Source organism: Phaenicophaeus curvirostris, chromosome 12 (assembly GCF_032191515.1).
Source record: "Phaenicophaeus curvirostris isolate KB17595 chromosome 12, BPBGC_Pcur_1.0, whole genome shotgun sequence".
Taxonomy (NCBI): domain Eukaryota; kingdom Metazoa; phylum Chordata; class Aves; order Cuculiformes; family Cuculidae; genus Phaenicophaeus; species Phaenicophaeus curvirostris.
The window spans coordinates 9,827,550-9,843,898 of record NC_091403.1 but is presented as its reverse complement, the minus strand read 5'-3'; the positions used below and the strand labels follow the sequence as shown (position 1 = coordinate 9,843,898).

The window sequence follows — 16,349 nt, the reverse complement described above, 5'->3', positions numbered from 1 at the left end:
AAGAGAAGAGTAATTAAAAAAAAACCAAAGACCAGATGTTTTGGGGATTTAAGAGAGTCTAAAGATTCACATCTCTGTTGTGAGGTCAAATCTACTTTTACTACTAGAAAATCATCAGCAACTAATGGACTTGGTTCTCAGGGGAACCATGACTGCACTAGGATGTTTCAGGCTAGTCTGTATGTGGTGCTGTCTCTACCAAAAGAAATATCTGCGCTCACTGCAGGGTGTTACTGTCCCTTGCCCATGGGACATCTGGAGACATCTCCATATGCTCTCTGCTTTGTGCAGATTTCCCACAGTGTATAGGCTTTTTTTTCCTGAGAACATAGAATCGTAGAATGGTTTGGCTTGGAAGGGACCTTAAAGCCCATTCGGTTCCAGTCCCCTCGCTGTAAGCAGGGACACCTTCCACTGGATCATGTTGTTCAAAGCCTCATCCAACCCGGCCTTGAACACCTCCAGAGACAGGGCATCCACGACTTCTCTGGACAACCTGTTCCAGTGCTTCACCACCCTAACAGTAAAAAATGTCTTCCTATATCTAATCTAAATCTCCCCTCATCCTAACCCAGCACTCTCTGATAAAGATCTCCTCCCTAGCTTTTCTGTAGTCCCGTTTAAGTACTAGAAGGATACTATAAGGTCTCCCCAGAGCTTTCTCTTCTCTTGGCTGAACAACCCTAACTCTCTTAGCCTGTCCTCAAATGGGAGGTGCTCCAGCCCTCTGGTCACCTTGTCACCTCCTCTGGACTTTATGGACCCAACCCGTGTCCTGTGCAGAGGACTTCAGAACTGAATTAAGCTAGAGAATCCATTCATAGATGAGACAAGCAGTACTGTACTTTTGTCTTTTTAAAAAATAAGGATCTTGCCTCTAAATCTTGCTGGGGCCAAAGGTTTCCTGAAACTGGGCTGCCCCTCCAGCTGTCAGTTTTAGTGGAGAAACTGGTGTCTGAGTATGCTTTGAGATTGTCTCCTGTGTCACAGCACAGTTTTCAACAGCACAGGAGAACCTTGCCCTCTTCACAGGTTCTGTGGGAGTAACAGAGCAATTGTCAGTCACACAAAGCTTGTCACTGATCTGGTGCATTTCACCAAAACTAGATTTGTTTTGCCCTGTGAATAAATTAAGTCAGAACTGAAAAATGCCTGGATAAAAATTAAGTAATCATTTGGAGAGTTCCATCAGCTCCCAGGGCCCTACTGCAGGGCTCTTGGAGCATTGTTAGTATGTTCTGAAAGGCAGCCAGTGAGCAGGATCTGATTCACTGCCCAAATTAATCTATATGAATGGCTGTGGGATCCATTTGAAAGCAGAATTGAGAATTGGCCTATAAAAAGGCAGCCCATTTTTTTTTCTGAAGTTACTTTGGGAAATGAATGAGGACTTTACAATCTCCTTCAGCCATAAAAAAACATACACATCTCACACTGCTGCTTGCCTATTTTAATTAAACCAATAATTAAATTTTAATGAAATGAAGGTTTTACTGAAAAAGAGTTGGCAATGATTGAAGAGTTTTCAGTTGCAGGAGGGAGACAAGGTAGATATATCAGATCATGGGTTTCCCCCCTCCACTAAGAATTTTGGAGGAAATACAAGGAGAACTGGGTTCATGTAATGAGCTGAATGAAAAAGACTTATGATAATGAAGTTGAGAGGCAGCTTGTTTCACATGGCTTTGCCTGGCTGTGTATTTGTTTTCCCACTTGCCCCAGAATGAGTCCATACTCACAAGGTCTTGACTTCTCCCTTAGAGGTTACATCCTTATAGATGCTAGTAATGTCCCACCATCAGCTCTGGGGATGGGTCCTGGAGTAATCAACACTTGTCTCCATGTTACAGTAGGAAATGTGGATTCATGAACTTCTGTGGCTACTCTGAGTTGAAGCTGGCCTCTGAGGCAAGTTTTCATTACAAACGAATCACACAACCCCCATGATGTCACTGAGCCTATCTCCAGAACAAGGCAGATTCACATACAAGCTTGCTGGGACAAAACAATGGCTTGCCAAATGCTACCCAAAGGACAAAAAGGGTGCAGATGTTCAGATGAACACTCAGGCATCAGTAATAAGGGCTGCCTGCTTGAAATGCTGACAAATATTCACCCAACCACAAAAATGCACCCAGCCTCTTCGACTTTAGGGAAAAAAAATCAACAGCTGAATAGATGACAAAGTTTTTTTTCTCTCCATCACAGATATCACTGCTTTGAGTTTTCCCCTCATGGTTTTCCATGAGGGGCAGCATGTCCTGTATCTTCCTGGGGGTGTTAGTTGACAGCCCACTGAATATGAGCCAGCAGTGGCCCAGGTGGCCAAGAAGGCCAGTGGCATCTTGGCTTGTATCAGAAACGGCGTGACCAGCAGGTCCAGGGAGGTTATCCTCCCTCTGTACTCGGCACTGGTGAGACCGCTCCTCGAATCCTGTGTTCAGTTCTGGGCCCCTCACCACAAGAAGGATGTTGAGGCTCTGGAGCGAGTCCAGAGAAGAGCAACAAAGCTGGTGAAGGGGCTGGAGAAAAGGCCTTATGAGGAGCAGCTGAGAGAGCTGGGGTTGTTTAGCCTGGAGAAGAGGAGGCTGAGGGGAGACCTCATTGCTCTCTACAACTACCTGAAAGGAGGTTGTAGAGAAGAATGTGCTGTCCTCTTCTCCCAAGTGACAGGGGACAGGACAAGAGGGAATGGCCTCAAACTCCGCCAGGGGAGGTTTAGGCTGAACATTAGGAAAAAATTCTTCACAGAAAGGGTCATTGGGCACTGGAACAGGCTGCCCAGGGAGGTGGTTGAGTCACCTTCCCTGGAGGTGTTTAAGGCACGTGTGGATGAGGTGCTGAGGTTTAGTGTTTGATAGGAATGGTTGGACTTGATGATCCGGTGGGTCTCTTCCAACCTGGTTATTCTATGATTCTATGATTCTCCCTGCCTCCACTACTGATGCTGTGTGTGTCCTTGAGAGACTCCTCCTCAACTTCAAAAAGTGTAAGCTGGAAAAAAACGATTACCTAACTCCCCAAGAGGGAGTTGTGAGAGTTGATGGATTAATATTTACTGCATTTTGCACATGTCAGGAGGTATTGATAGGCACACCAGGGGAGGTATCAGAGACGTCCAAGGCTAAGAGGACAAGCTGCCACAGTTTGAACAAGAGGACTAGTCTGGGGACTGTTAGCAATTATGTCATGTTCATAGCAACCACCATAGGTCTATGCAGGAGGGAGCTGTAACTCACCTGCATTGGTAGGTCAGCATTGATGTATTCAGAGATTATGTGAGAATGGCATTGAATGATTATTCTTCTAGTAGCTCTTCTTTAATTTAGTTTCCTTTGAAAACATTGTTCATAAAATCCTGCCCTTTCTGAGTCTGCCTTCTCCTCCCACCCCCCCACCCCCCCTTAAAAACTTAAGAACTCATCAGCCTATTTCAAAATTAGTTTTACAGAGAGGCAGAAATCCCAAAGATAATGTAGTTCACGTGATTTTAGTAAAAATAGGTGGCTGGGTACAAGAGAGGCATCTACTATGTGTCACTGAAGAGAAAAAAGACTTTTCTAGAAGACTCTGGAGGCTCTGTGAGTCAGGAAAGTGTGAAAAATTTTGCCCAAACTGATTCAGTTGGAGAACTTGTGCTTTCAGACACAGCTGGTCAACTGTGAAACTGCATTCAATGGGAAGGCAAGCTTCAGTAACTCTCTTGCTTCTAGAAATAGCTTTTACCCAGGATGATTTCACAGGATTTGCTCTTTGATAAAAGGGCTTTTCTCAAATTTTATCAAGCAATCTTCTTTAGGAGGTCTGCAGGGGTTCCTCCAGGGAGGTGGAAGAGATCAGAGTGGGAAAAAGCCCCTGTGATGGGAAGAGGAGGCAGAGTCTGGAATCACTGATAGGATTTGTGGGCATAATATAACATGCCAGTAGCTAATGTTTCCATTGAGTTGGTGAATGTGGGAAACTGGGCCAACTCCTTTGAACCGCATCCTTTCCACAGTGTTTGCAAAAAGCCAATTTTCTGCACCAGCAAAGGAATCAGAAGTGGAATGTATTTCTGAGTATTACTGAGGAGAGGGTAGTCAGAAAGACCTATCCTCCTAAGAGATCTTCTTCAGTTGCTTCCAGAGCCAAGTCTCTGGGAACCTTGCCTACTTTCAATCAGTCAAAGCAAAATGTAGACTAGTGCTGTCCCTCAGTGTTACATCTTCTCTGTCTCTGAGATGATTTCCTTCCCTGAAGTGTAAGTTTCCTGCATTTCAAATTTTCTTGTGTTTCTATTCGCAGGAGAACTATTAATCATTCAGGATGGGGAGGATTTTAATGATACAGGATTGTAAATAATAGGGCATCCTCAGCTCCAACTGTATTTCTCATGCATCCCTCAGCGATGACAGCCTGCTTCCAAGGTCTGTGAAGCACTGCTGTATTTATTAGGTCACAAACTATTATTCAAATTCAGTCTCAGCCAAATCTCATTATGGGTACTGAGGCTTCTCCAGATCTGGAGAATTCAACTTGTTTTAGTGAAAGCCAGGTCTGATGAACCCAGGGGAAACAGGATAGGAGTTCTCCCACCATCATCGTCTTTGTCATTGCTGCCTGATGAAACAGGGATAACAAGGGAACTTTCCTGGGAGCCTGTTTGCACCCAGTGTTTTAAAATTAGAGAGCAAACATGCTGGTGGCATCAGGGTGGATGGGTAGAGAAAGTTACCCAGTACTGATCATCGAATACAATTTATTAAGTTCAGTAGCCTGTTTTTGCTGGAAACATTAATGGCATGCAATAAAGTGCTTTCAAACTTATAGGGGATCACAGAATTTGATATTACTGTGAAGGTCAAGTTTAGAGGTCTAGTAGTCTTATTTCCTTATGCGCTTTCTTTCTCAAAATATCTTGAAAATGCTCTTCAGCCATTGCCTTTGCCAAGCAAGTTTGCACAGCTAACAGCATGGCATTGCCAGCCTCCAGTGATCTGTGCAAGCCAGTACCCCCTACATTTTGCTTTTTCTTTGCTTTTTGTATTCTGATGGGTATTCTTGCTGGTCCAGTTCAGCCCTGGATTGAACTGGAAGATGACTGCTAGTCATTAATTTTTGAAGTCTGTGCTAATCAAAGCTAAACAACAGGAAGGAGGATGGGCTATAAACCCACAAAGGTGTCTACAAAAACTGTGATGGGAATTCCTTTTGAGTTAATTATCTATGTCCTGATGTGACATCATCTATAACAGCCCAACTTTCCATGCTGTCCTCCACTTGCTGGGCTTAACCCACCAGACTGCGCATTTGGGTTGAGTTCTCTCATTTTTCTTTCTTTCTTTCTTTCTTACCCTTACAGAGCCACTTCTTTATCTGGCACCTTTGCATAATGAATATTATTCTGTGTGTCAGAGATGCTAAACATAAGACAAACAGAAAAGACAGGTAGAACACGATTTGTTCTGCTGATGGGAAAGCTTTGTGTACTGCTGTGTCTGGCTGGCATAAAGTCCATTTCCTCAAACATTCCACAAGCCAGATTCTGCCTCATCTTGCAATTACGTCTGTGCTTATACTTTTGCAATGTGGGTGCCACATAGTATTAAATTAGAATAGAGGCATTTTAAGCAGACAAAATTGATGGCACAAGTGACAAAGAAAAAGAGAACGAGGCTGGCAGGGTACAAAAAAGAATGGTTGATACAGTTATGGCTGGGGAAAAAAAGGGGAGAATGTTTTGTCCGGCAGAAACACTCACTGAGCTGCAAGGATCAGAACAACGGACCTTTACCTTCTACTGCTGCCTAGGGACATGACAAAGAGGATTAAAGCATCAATGTTGCTACTTTACCTATTTCGATATAATTTCATCCTGCTTCCCTGCTTCTTCAGTACATCCCTACTGTTGTCCTTCAACACAAGCGTGGCTTTATCGGCTGTTTGGCTGGAGGCAGAATAGTCAGCCCCACACTGTGTGTGCTCTATCAACTGCCAGAAGACTCAGCAGTCCAAGCGAGGGAGTTTACTTGCCTGGATCTCAGAGATTCACTGGCATAGCAGGTGTCTCTTCTCTCAGTGAACCGGAAGCAATCAGTAACGCAGCAGGTAGATCTGACTTGGATATACTTGTAGCATTCAGTATGAGAGCAAGTATTGTCTACGTGCTGTATCTGAGGTGCTGAACAACACAGCAAGGGACTCTGCAGAGACAAAGTGGGAACATCTGTCAGCAGGCAAGTAGTTAAATCTTTCTCAGGGTAAGCTGTGTGAGTGTTTAATATATGACTGGCTTTTCATAAACTAGATTTAAATAAGAGCTCAACAAGAATATTTGACAATCTGTCAGAGTGTAAGAAACATACATGCTACTTGACAAATGAAATGTTTTATTCTTCAATGAAGGAAAAAGCAGCATGGCACAAAGTCAGTACACTTCTGTTCCTGGTTTATGAAACAGTTCACGGCTGAATTAATCAACAGCTCAAAGTTTGATTTGCCAAAATATTGTCCATTGTTATTCCAAAAGAGTTCCAAATTGTGTGGGGGTCATGTGAATGCTATTTGAGTCTAGGCTGCAAATGCCAGATGCATTTTCAAGCCTGGGTTAACATGTTATTGCAGTGGGTCTCTAATTCTATTAATGCCTTTATGAATGAAGTATGTTTTAGTGACCTGGAGACAAAAAAGTGAGAGTTCCTATGAGAGCATGCCTCTCAACACTTGTTAGAAAGAACAGTGATGCAAGAAAATATCCTGTATCATACAGTGATGCAGCATACCATGTATCCACATTAACCTCTAAAATACCAGCCCTTCAGTCTTGTATATCCTGTATCCTTGGTCATCATGCTGTGGTAAAAATGAGCTGCAGTTTGCCCCCCAGCTGATGCTCCCCAGGCCATTCTGTCATGCAGTGACAAAATGAAAGGCAGGATGGATAGGGATGTCTACAAAAAAGCAAAGCTCTGATTAAGCCTGCCTGTTCCCTTGTCTGCCCCAGGCCTTCTGTACAGTACCAGCCTCATATTAAACCAGAGTAACACCAGCAGTTTCCAGTGGTCTCTTTCTGTCCCAGAAGATATTAACTTTCCATCCAGTGGCTGCAGGAGCCTTGGATCACTTCCAGCAGCATCTGAAAATGCATTTCAGTGTCATGACTTGTTGTGTTTTCACTTCCATTTTAACCATTTCAATACTGTAGAAGAGTAAATTATTTCTGCAGGGATGGCATTATTCATAGGGGTAAACATCTACACAGACATCTACAAAGAGAAGAATGTCTTTTCTCCACCTTCATATATATCTATATATTTTTGTTTTGTTTTGGTGATCACTTATGACAAGCATTGAGCTTGAATGAAAGACAATGATAGTAAAGGCTTGATTAGAGAAAAGAGTATCTGAAGAGAAACAACAACAGCCCTTATTAAAATATATACATTTCTTGGCCACATATAATTTTCTCAGGAGAATTCATTCCTCTTTAGTATAAATGAAACATGGACACTTAACTGGGTATTTTACAAAATGATATTTCTATTGCATTTCATAAAACTCAGGCTGGCTTTGGAATGAATAATTTATCCAATTAGACTCCCCCCCTACTATTTTTAATGGAACCTGACTGTTCTCTTATCCCTCATTAGTTTAAAAATGGAAATAATCTTATTAGAAACCAGGTGTGCAATGTGAGTGCAAAACTGCTGTCAATTCTTTGAGAATCAGGAGGAAAATATCCTCAGATTAATCACAGGTTTCCAAGCTGATTTTAGTTATTTGGACTTCATTTAATGCTAATGTCCAAAAATTGAATGAGTTCTGCTGTTCTACAGTTGCTATAGCCTCTAGACAGGAAATGTGGAGCTTGGCAGTGGCTGATCACTTTATTCTGGTGATACGGATTCTGATGATACATTTGCTGTGTTTAAGTCTTCTTTGGGCTCATTTTGCTGTAGTCTATAAGGTTTCAAATGCAATTCAGTAGAGGTTCAGATGGGTAAGAACAGGCTTAAATCTGTTTTGGAGGTGACAGAATCAGTGGAAATATGAAAATAACACAGCAAAAAATTATTTAAATATATTAAATTCTTGTATGGGCTTCCCATTTTTAATTTACAAACCAGTAATACTATAGCAGCGAGGTACCTCACTGAGGAGTACTATCTTCCTCGCATCACTTCATTCACAGGGCAAATTTCCAGATTACCTCATCCAGGGAGATTTTTAAGTTTATATCATTCTAATGTAATGCTGTAACTGCTGTTTTTATTTTTTTTCCTTGTATAATGCTTCTAGATGAAAGCTTGCAAATTTTATAGCTTTACAACATCTCCCCAAGGAAAACTTCAAAATTTTGCAGGTAGGGAAAACATAGGTTAAGACACAGGAATAAGTTTCTGTGGTTAATATGTTACTTAGTGTCAGCTGATCCATGGTAATGGTTTCTGCATATACTCATAAAATATGAAATAATTGGACTGAGTGCTCTTTTAATGTAGGTTAAATGATCTTGAATTATCTTCTCTTTGCTATGGGCTAAAAAGTACGTACATGTATTTACTAGAGATCAGATGACATCTTTAACTGGTTTGTGTGTCTGAGCCCTGGAGCACAAGGAAAGAAAATTACTGGTCTGAGCTTGTGTAGCACCTGCAGAGAGCCCAGAGGTCCTGCCTTTGTGTTTCTAATCCCTTCTGTCCTCCTCACAAGAACATTAACTATGGCACTAGAAGGAAACTGGAGTCATGAGTTTAATTTTCATTTTGTTTAAAGATCACACAAACCTAAGGGCACAGGGGAAACAATAATGACATCAATTTAAACTCTAACAAGCTAATGTTCAAACTGTGTTGGCAGTGTAATATGAATGGAAAAGGAAAATTTGTATGCTTTACTCCTAACATTTATCTCTGTGTCGGTTTCCCATTTTATTCAGCCTCTGTCTGTTGACGTAGGAGACCTCCTGTTCTTAGAAAGTAACAACAAAACTGGAAATTCAACAAAATATGGAAGTGATGGCTATGGAATGGTGAATAATTAGAGGCCTCTGAGATTTATAGATGAGACTTTGATTTCAAAGGAGTTTTGCTGCACATCTGACATCAATGTAAACATCCCTGTCACTTTTGTCATCTTTCATTAGCATTTCTATTTGTTAATCACTCATCTTGTTGTAGGTTCCGGAGGTTTCTATGATGCAATTCTTTCTTGTAGTCTCTGGGCACAGCCAAGTTAACTATTCCAAAATTTTAAAGAACATACAAGGTTTTTCCCCCTATCTTTGCTGTTGGTGTTTCTTTCCTCTTGGGTTGATGTAATTGCAGTTAAATGTTTGCAATTGTTTGCAAAGTTTCTTCACATAGAAAGGAAGAACCAGATCACTTGGCTCTGATAAGGGCTTATGGAATGTGGGATCCTGTAACAGAGGCCAATATTGTGTCTTAGGCAGGACAGAAATCATCTAGCATATTATGATGCATCAAGGAGAGAAGGTCACCATGTAGTCATCTTGAATCTGTCCCAGAGCAAGAGGACTGGGGATATGGTTGTGTGATATGGTAGAGGAGGGCATACAAGGCATCCAGGCTGCCCAAAGCTGTTGCCTTCCTACATCCATCAGCTCACACTGCCTTCTGAAAATCCACAAGATGGGAATTAATAGTTCCCACAGCTTTAGTGATAGGTACAATTGTTACAAGAAATACAATGAAGCAACAGTGTGGAAGAGCTCCTTTAAACAGCTTCTAATTAGCGCTAAAGTAATTTTCTGTCAGTGTACTACTTTGCAAAAGACAGTATGTTGGCAGTGCCCCATGACCCACCTTCTTCCTAATCAGCCTATTTGAGGACACAATGCCTGCATTCCCTTGGTCCTTTCCCCTCCTTATGTATTGTCTGTTATTAGATTTTATTGAGTCTTGCTGATGTGAAAGAAACCCTGGAACCTTGCCTCAAAGTCACATGTCCAGTGTAAACTCCTGGAGAATTTAATATTGGCATTGGACATTTCCATTGACTTTAGGATGAATCTTCTTGTAAGAAAGGAACAGAGAGATCCCTCCGTGTACTTCCTGAGCCCTCAACTTTTTAATACCCATAGAGCTTACCCAAAATAGCCAAAAGTTCAGTGCTTTAAGAGAAGTACAGCAGCTTTTTACCTAAAATATGGTATCTCAAGAAGTGTGACAGATTTTTTTTGAATTTGAAATTAAATGTATTTTAAAGAAGATTAAAACCTAGATTTCCATTGGAAAAGATTCCATAAACTCTCTCTCCTTATTTTGCCTAGCTGTCTTTAGAGCACCTTGTCCATCAATCGTTTTCATTACATTCCTTATGAAGGGACAGATGTGTCTCCATAATTATGGCAAAGGTATTTTAATCTGCTTTATTTTATAACTTGGTAGTGACATCCTGGGACATTACAGAAACCAAGGAATGTTATGCTTGTGCCACTTGTTCACACATTGCTGGATATGAGGAGGAGTTGTCTCACTCTTTGCCTGAAGCCCTTGATCAATGAAAGTTCTGCAGGGTGTAGTAATCATCCCATGAAAATAGTCCTTGGCCAAGAGTGGAGTGTTTTATTCTTCATTTAACTGCTTCTTAGAAGATTAGGGTTTTATCTCCAGTCTGTGTTTTCTTCATTGACATCAGCAAAAAAATATGTGTGCACATTAGCTGTCTAGCATATCTTGTCGTAGTACTGAGTTCTATAAGCCTCTGCCTTGTGCCCAGAGACCAAGGTTCATGTTACTGCTTCAGAAATCCTTAGTTATTCATTCAAAGGGGAAAAGGTCCTACAAAAGGACAGAGACAAGAATAAAGTACTTATTCAAGAGGTAAAAGACTGAAATTAATATCCTCAAACTGTAAAGACAAGATATAATCTTTGTTTTCTGCATACCAAGTAATTGCCTCCAATGTCAGCCTTCAAACCACCCTGGAGTGAAGACATTTTGGACCAAAAATGCTGTTAAGATGTTGAGAAAGCTGAAGTGAAATTGCTGCATCCCTCAAAAAATGTTTACATTGGACTAATTGACAATTTCACATTAAAAATATTTCACCGGAAAATCCCTATGTAATCCTCCAATGAACTTCTTTATCTGCTCCGTGTTTACCAAGTCCTTTGATATCATTCAGCTGAAGCTAAAAGTGGATTCCATGCCCTCCTTGGAATTCAAGCTTACAACTACAACTGTACTACAGCGTGGCTTGTGCATCGGGGAGTGAACTATGCTCTGAGTTACTATGCTTGTGTATAGAGATAGGTATGTGTGAATCACTTTAGTGGCCCTGGGAGTAAACTCCTGCCTGAACACCACCTTGTGAGGTGGCTTTCTCCCTGGCCTTTGCTGTGCAACCATGAGATGCTCCTCTGTAGGCACTCCTTGTCCCACGGTCACTGGTCAGGGCACTGCCTATGGGTGTAGCAGCTGCAACTCAGGAGAAGCACCAGGGCTGAAAGCCAAAAACCCTCCGCGAGCCTCGGCAAACCCACACCACCTGTCCCCATGCTGGGTGTATCTTCCGTTCGTTGTCAGCGCTCGTTAAGACCGAGGGCATCTCTCCTGCTTCTCTGCCTTCTCCATGTCTCTGATTTCACTGGAACGGAGTCAAATGGAGACGAGTCCACGCAGGGTCTGGAACGGATCAGCAGGTCAGCTGGGAATGCCTGTCAGGCAGCCAGCGCACTCCCTTCCTTCTCCCTGGCTTTCTTTGAGGTTTGTAGCTCTTCTGCTTTCTTGTTGCTATTGCTACCCTCCCCATTCTCCCCCTGCCACACACCAAGCACCCAGACCTTTCCTGAGCACTTTACTTAATCCCCAGGATTCTTTATATAGGAATTAATCTTCTCGTCACAGTGGGAGAGCCCGGAGGGAGGGGGTACATTTATCTCTCCTGCTGAGGTCTAGAGTTGCATTGCTGTGATTATTGGTGGTAGCAGTGTGCATGTGTCTGGGGATCTGTGTTTAGCTTCTTCATTTCTTAAACAACACAGGGGCAGCAGCAAGGCAAGTTGGAAGCTTTGCTTTCTAGCTGCATTTTGTCTGCTGCTAAAAAGAGGGAGTGTGAGCGGGGAGAAGCATGGCAGAACAAGAAGCCAGTGGCTTGCAAGTCCTTCTCTCCACCCTTCAGGTAAGAAGAGCTTGAACTAATGAGAGAGGTGCTTGGGCTTGTTTTCTCTTTAATTCACCAGCAGTGACCTGTTGGGCTGAGGTTGTTCGTATAAGCTCCCTGCTGGCTTGTCTCTTGAAACATCAGGGTGCAGGAGTCCTGACCTGCGCCTCCCACCCTAAGAAACCTTTTTGAAATGAAGTTTTGCTCTTTGAAGATGAATGCTGGCAATTACTTCTACGTATCAATCACCAAGCTGTGTCTGAGGGCAGAGTCTCCGCTCCTGAGATCTTGCTGCATTCAGTGGGGGAGCAAGAGAGGTGTGAGGAATCAGCTGCTTTGCAATGAATGGGACCTGACACGCTGTCAGTCTGTGAAGCCCCAGCAGTTCGTGCTGCTGATCCAAAGGCTGAGGGGGGCGAGTAAACAGAGCTGCCTGGAAACAGCAAGTTCCTCCCTGTCAAATTGTCTTCACCAGGACCCCTAAGCACTCACAGGGAAGTGACAAAAACTCTTGAGGCTGAGATTGGTGAGGCACTGGTATTGAGTGTACTCAGTAAATGCTCCTGAGGAGCAGAGAGAATAGAAGCGTCCTGGTCTAGAATCGTACTAGTTAGACAAGCTCAGACATGGGATGAGGAGAGGTATCTCTTCCTCTGCTTGTAGGCGACCCGCTCGATTCTTTTTTCTGCCAGCATGATTGTGCTTCTCCTAGTCTTGCAGGATAAATGTCTAAGCTGAGCCACGCGTTACCCTAGGAAACGAGATGTGTGTTTCGGGAGGGAACACATATTTTTATGAGCCAATGTCTTGTCATTGGGCAGGAATTATTTTTCCAAGACCAAATGTTTGCATAAAAAGCATCTTTTAGAGACCTAAGGTGAAATTCCAGTTGTCTGCGTTTCTCAGGTGCCCTGAGCCTGAGTGCTGCTGTGCTGACGTGGGTCAGAGCTCCATGGGGATGGGAGTTCCAGGCAGCATGCGCTGCAGGGTGAGTTTCAAAAGTGAGGTGCAGCATCCTCTGACTGCTTCATGTGTTGTCAAAACCTCTCACATTGCAAAATCAGAAAATGAGAGATAGAGTGTGTAGAACAGACTTATGCTCCTGGATGAGCCTGAAGATTCATGGAAATGGGAAAGTTTCTGTGACTAGCCACAAGTGTGTAGAGAGAGTTATAAATCCCCGTGATATACAATTGCCTTCAAAACGATAGTTGTGGGGACTGATCAGTCTTGACAATTTTACGCAAGCTTATGTACCTGCCAACAACTTCTATTTCTCATGTTATTGTCAAACCCTGGTTTGCCCTCTGTGGTACCCTGTGATAGTAAGTTCTGCAGGCAAACTTGTGCATTGAAGAAAATTGTCCTACTTTATCCTTTTTTTTTTTTTTCTTAAAAATGTAATTAGCCTGTCCTTATGTTCTTACAGTTTATTTTGTAACAGATCATGTTTTCGCTGTATCCAAGTTATAGTCCTCTCCCTACTAGTTTGGATAATTGCGAGCTGTGTGTACATCTGTTTTTTCTTATGCTCTCTAACATCAACAGTCCTGGTGCTTTCTGCATAATCCGGAGTTGGACAAAGCCCAGGATTAAATTAGGAGTTGTAATTTAAAATCATGTATGCGATTCATTGACAAAGCTACATGGAGGGCTATACTAGAAACAGTTAGGAACACTGCAAGTGAAATAGGTAGTAGTATTGTTAAAGTTGCGAGGTAGTAGAGAATTCATTCCCAATGTTACAAAACCTGGCCTTGGTACAAGAGCCTTTTTTTCCAAAAATTCTGTATTCACTCAGGGAAGGGTAAAATTCTTTCTTGCTGTATCTTCAATTAGGTGCAGAGGTTTGAGTGCTAGAGGACAGAAAGTAAGTGTTTGATGACAATTACAATGCTGGTATGTTCTGATTCCTCTCCTTCCTTTACCTCTAGCCAAAACATTACTGGCATAACTGCAACACCATCACCCATCTCTCCTACAAAAATCAGGTGATGAAAAAGAACCTTACTTGACACAGTTGGAAAGCACTGGCCTGGGAAATAGTTTTTGTTGATGTTTGCATTTGCTGATAATATCTTTCCACACTTTATTTTCTGCAACAGCCATCCGAAACACGGTTGCTTTGGTTTTGTGTCCTGCTGGATTGTCAGTGCTGGTTCATATTCTTTTATTGGGCATGAAGAAAATGTCTGCTGCATACAGCAGGCTATTCTGCAGGATATTGCCGTGTATTTTCCATTTCTGTTAGCATATAATATTGCTTTGCATGCAGAAAGCTTTCAGGTGAAGAATGAGAGAACATTCAGCCACTAAGTCAATCTTTATGAACCTCAGAATAAAAACATTCTTTCTCCTTCAGTCACTCACACAGAGCTAAATTTCTACCTCAGTTTCCAAGCACAGGCTCAGATTATTATTCTCAGTTGGAGAAACGTCCCCACCTGAGATAAGGTCTATCACCTTCAGCCAAAGGAATGATCTACTCCATCCCCTCCTGGCACAGACTCTTTTACTGCTACTCTCACAGCCTGGCTTTAGTAAGCACGGTTTCAAGCAGAACAGAACCAGAACACTGTGCACTTTGTAAGTGAACTCCTGCTGTAGTCAAGGGAATAAACATATTTGGTCTTTGAGTTCTTCAAATCTGTTCCCAGTGCAATGAAGGAGTGTGATCCTCCAAAGACAGCTCAAACCCCTGAATGCTGAGTGTGGTACAGATGTTCTGAAAAGTGGCAAGGTGAAGAGCAAAAATAGCTTTCAAAGCACAGCTGCATTTTGTCATCAAAATGTCACTGTAGGGAAGATGTGACATTTCAGATCTGTAGGTAAAAAGAGCTTCATTGCTTACAAAGTGAAGCTTTAAAATGTGAATTTCACATGTAAGAAATACCTCTTCCTGTCTCACAGGTTGTGTCAGAATGGCAGATCTGAGCTCTTAAGAGTTTACTGTATTTTCTCATTTTTCTTCTGACCTTGTTACCTTCTTCTTTGCTCTCTCTTCTTGACTCTTCCCCTCCAACATGCTCCTACAATTCTCAGTTCTCATCCTTCTGGCTTGGATAGTGTTACACCATTCTGTTTCCATCCCTTACTGCTTGACATCGACCTCCTTACGTCAGATCTAGATCTGTTCTGTCTTTCATACACAGATAATGCAGTACCTAGACCAAGACTGGGCTGGCTATTATGCCTCACCCTGCTCCTCAGTTACAGCATGTCAGAAATAAACAGCCTCCCCTTGTATGGTTTATGACCAGGGAAAAAGTCTGACATCCCATTTTACAGGCAGCTTTCCTAATGCAAAGTTCCAAAGAGACTTGGGATTAGATCTTTTGTTTATTTTATTGCCAGGAGGGGCTATCTGGGAGTTTGTTCAAAACAGATGTTGGTTGCTAAGCAGAGCAATAGAAAACTTAAGCCAGTATATTTTATTGTGTTCCAGACTATTAAATCCCTTGAGATTGTGGAGCATCCTAGTTCCTAATCCTGGTTCTCCTGGCCCTCATTTCACTCCATCCTCTAACCAGTTAGCTAAATAAGAAGCATTTTATTCTTCCCCTGCTTTCTCTCTTCTCTTTTCCTCACTTGCCAGGTCCAGATGTGAGCCTGCCTTGATCACTCACAAGAACATCTCCTTATTCCATGGCAGCACGCACTGTGTTGCCTGAGGAATCCCAGATTTCCTGCTGGCTCTCAGCATGGTTTTCACATGTTTCCTGAAGCCACAGTCTCTGTTCATCTATTCTGCAAAGCTGGCAACCCCATGGCTGTTGGCAGATCTTTGGCTCAAACTACATCCTACTATGTTGGACTGCACAGGTTCTCAGACACTATAGTGCAAAAGGGAAGAGCTCACAATCTTATGTATCATCAGAAGAGGTTATTCATGTAAAAGGATTTCTCTCTGAATGGCCATGGTGCCCAGCAGAGAACAGATACAGGATTCACTGTTTGCTAACTTGAACATCTTCACTCCTTTGCGCTGCTGCTTTCGAACTGTTTTGCTGGCTGGCTGACAAGGCAGGGTTATTGTTATCCTAAAGACAAGTGGGAAGATATCTTTGCTGTTCCAGTGACAATATAAATGCATTTTGTGAAATGCTTTTGTCTCCTCTGCATCCTTGCACTTATTCTATCAGTAGAGCTGCTGAGATTTGAAAAAAATAGATGCAAAAATCCCAAGAACTGCTCAGCAAGCAGAATGCTCACTGGTTTGGGCTGGGGATAGAGGAGCCTTTGAA

General features: G+C 42.4%; 1 protein-coding gene across 1 annotated transcript in view; it reads left to right on the top strand.

The window, feature by feature from the left end:
* Nucleotides 1-12,014: 12,014 nt before the first annotated feature.
* Nucleotides 12,015-16,349, top strand: part of AGBL1 (AGBL carboxypeptidase 1) — a 278,150-nt gene continuing 273,815 nt past the window's right edge. The window contains exon 1 of the mRNA XM_069867250.1: nt 12,015-12,123. Coding sequence (XP_069723351.1) covers nt 12,073-12,123 — 51 coding nt within the window. The 5' untranslated portion in view covers nt 12,015-12,072. The remainder of the gene's footprint in view (nt 12,124-16,349) is intronic.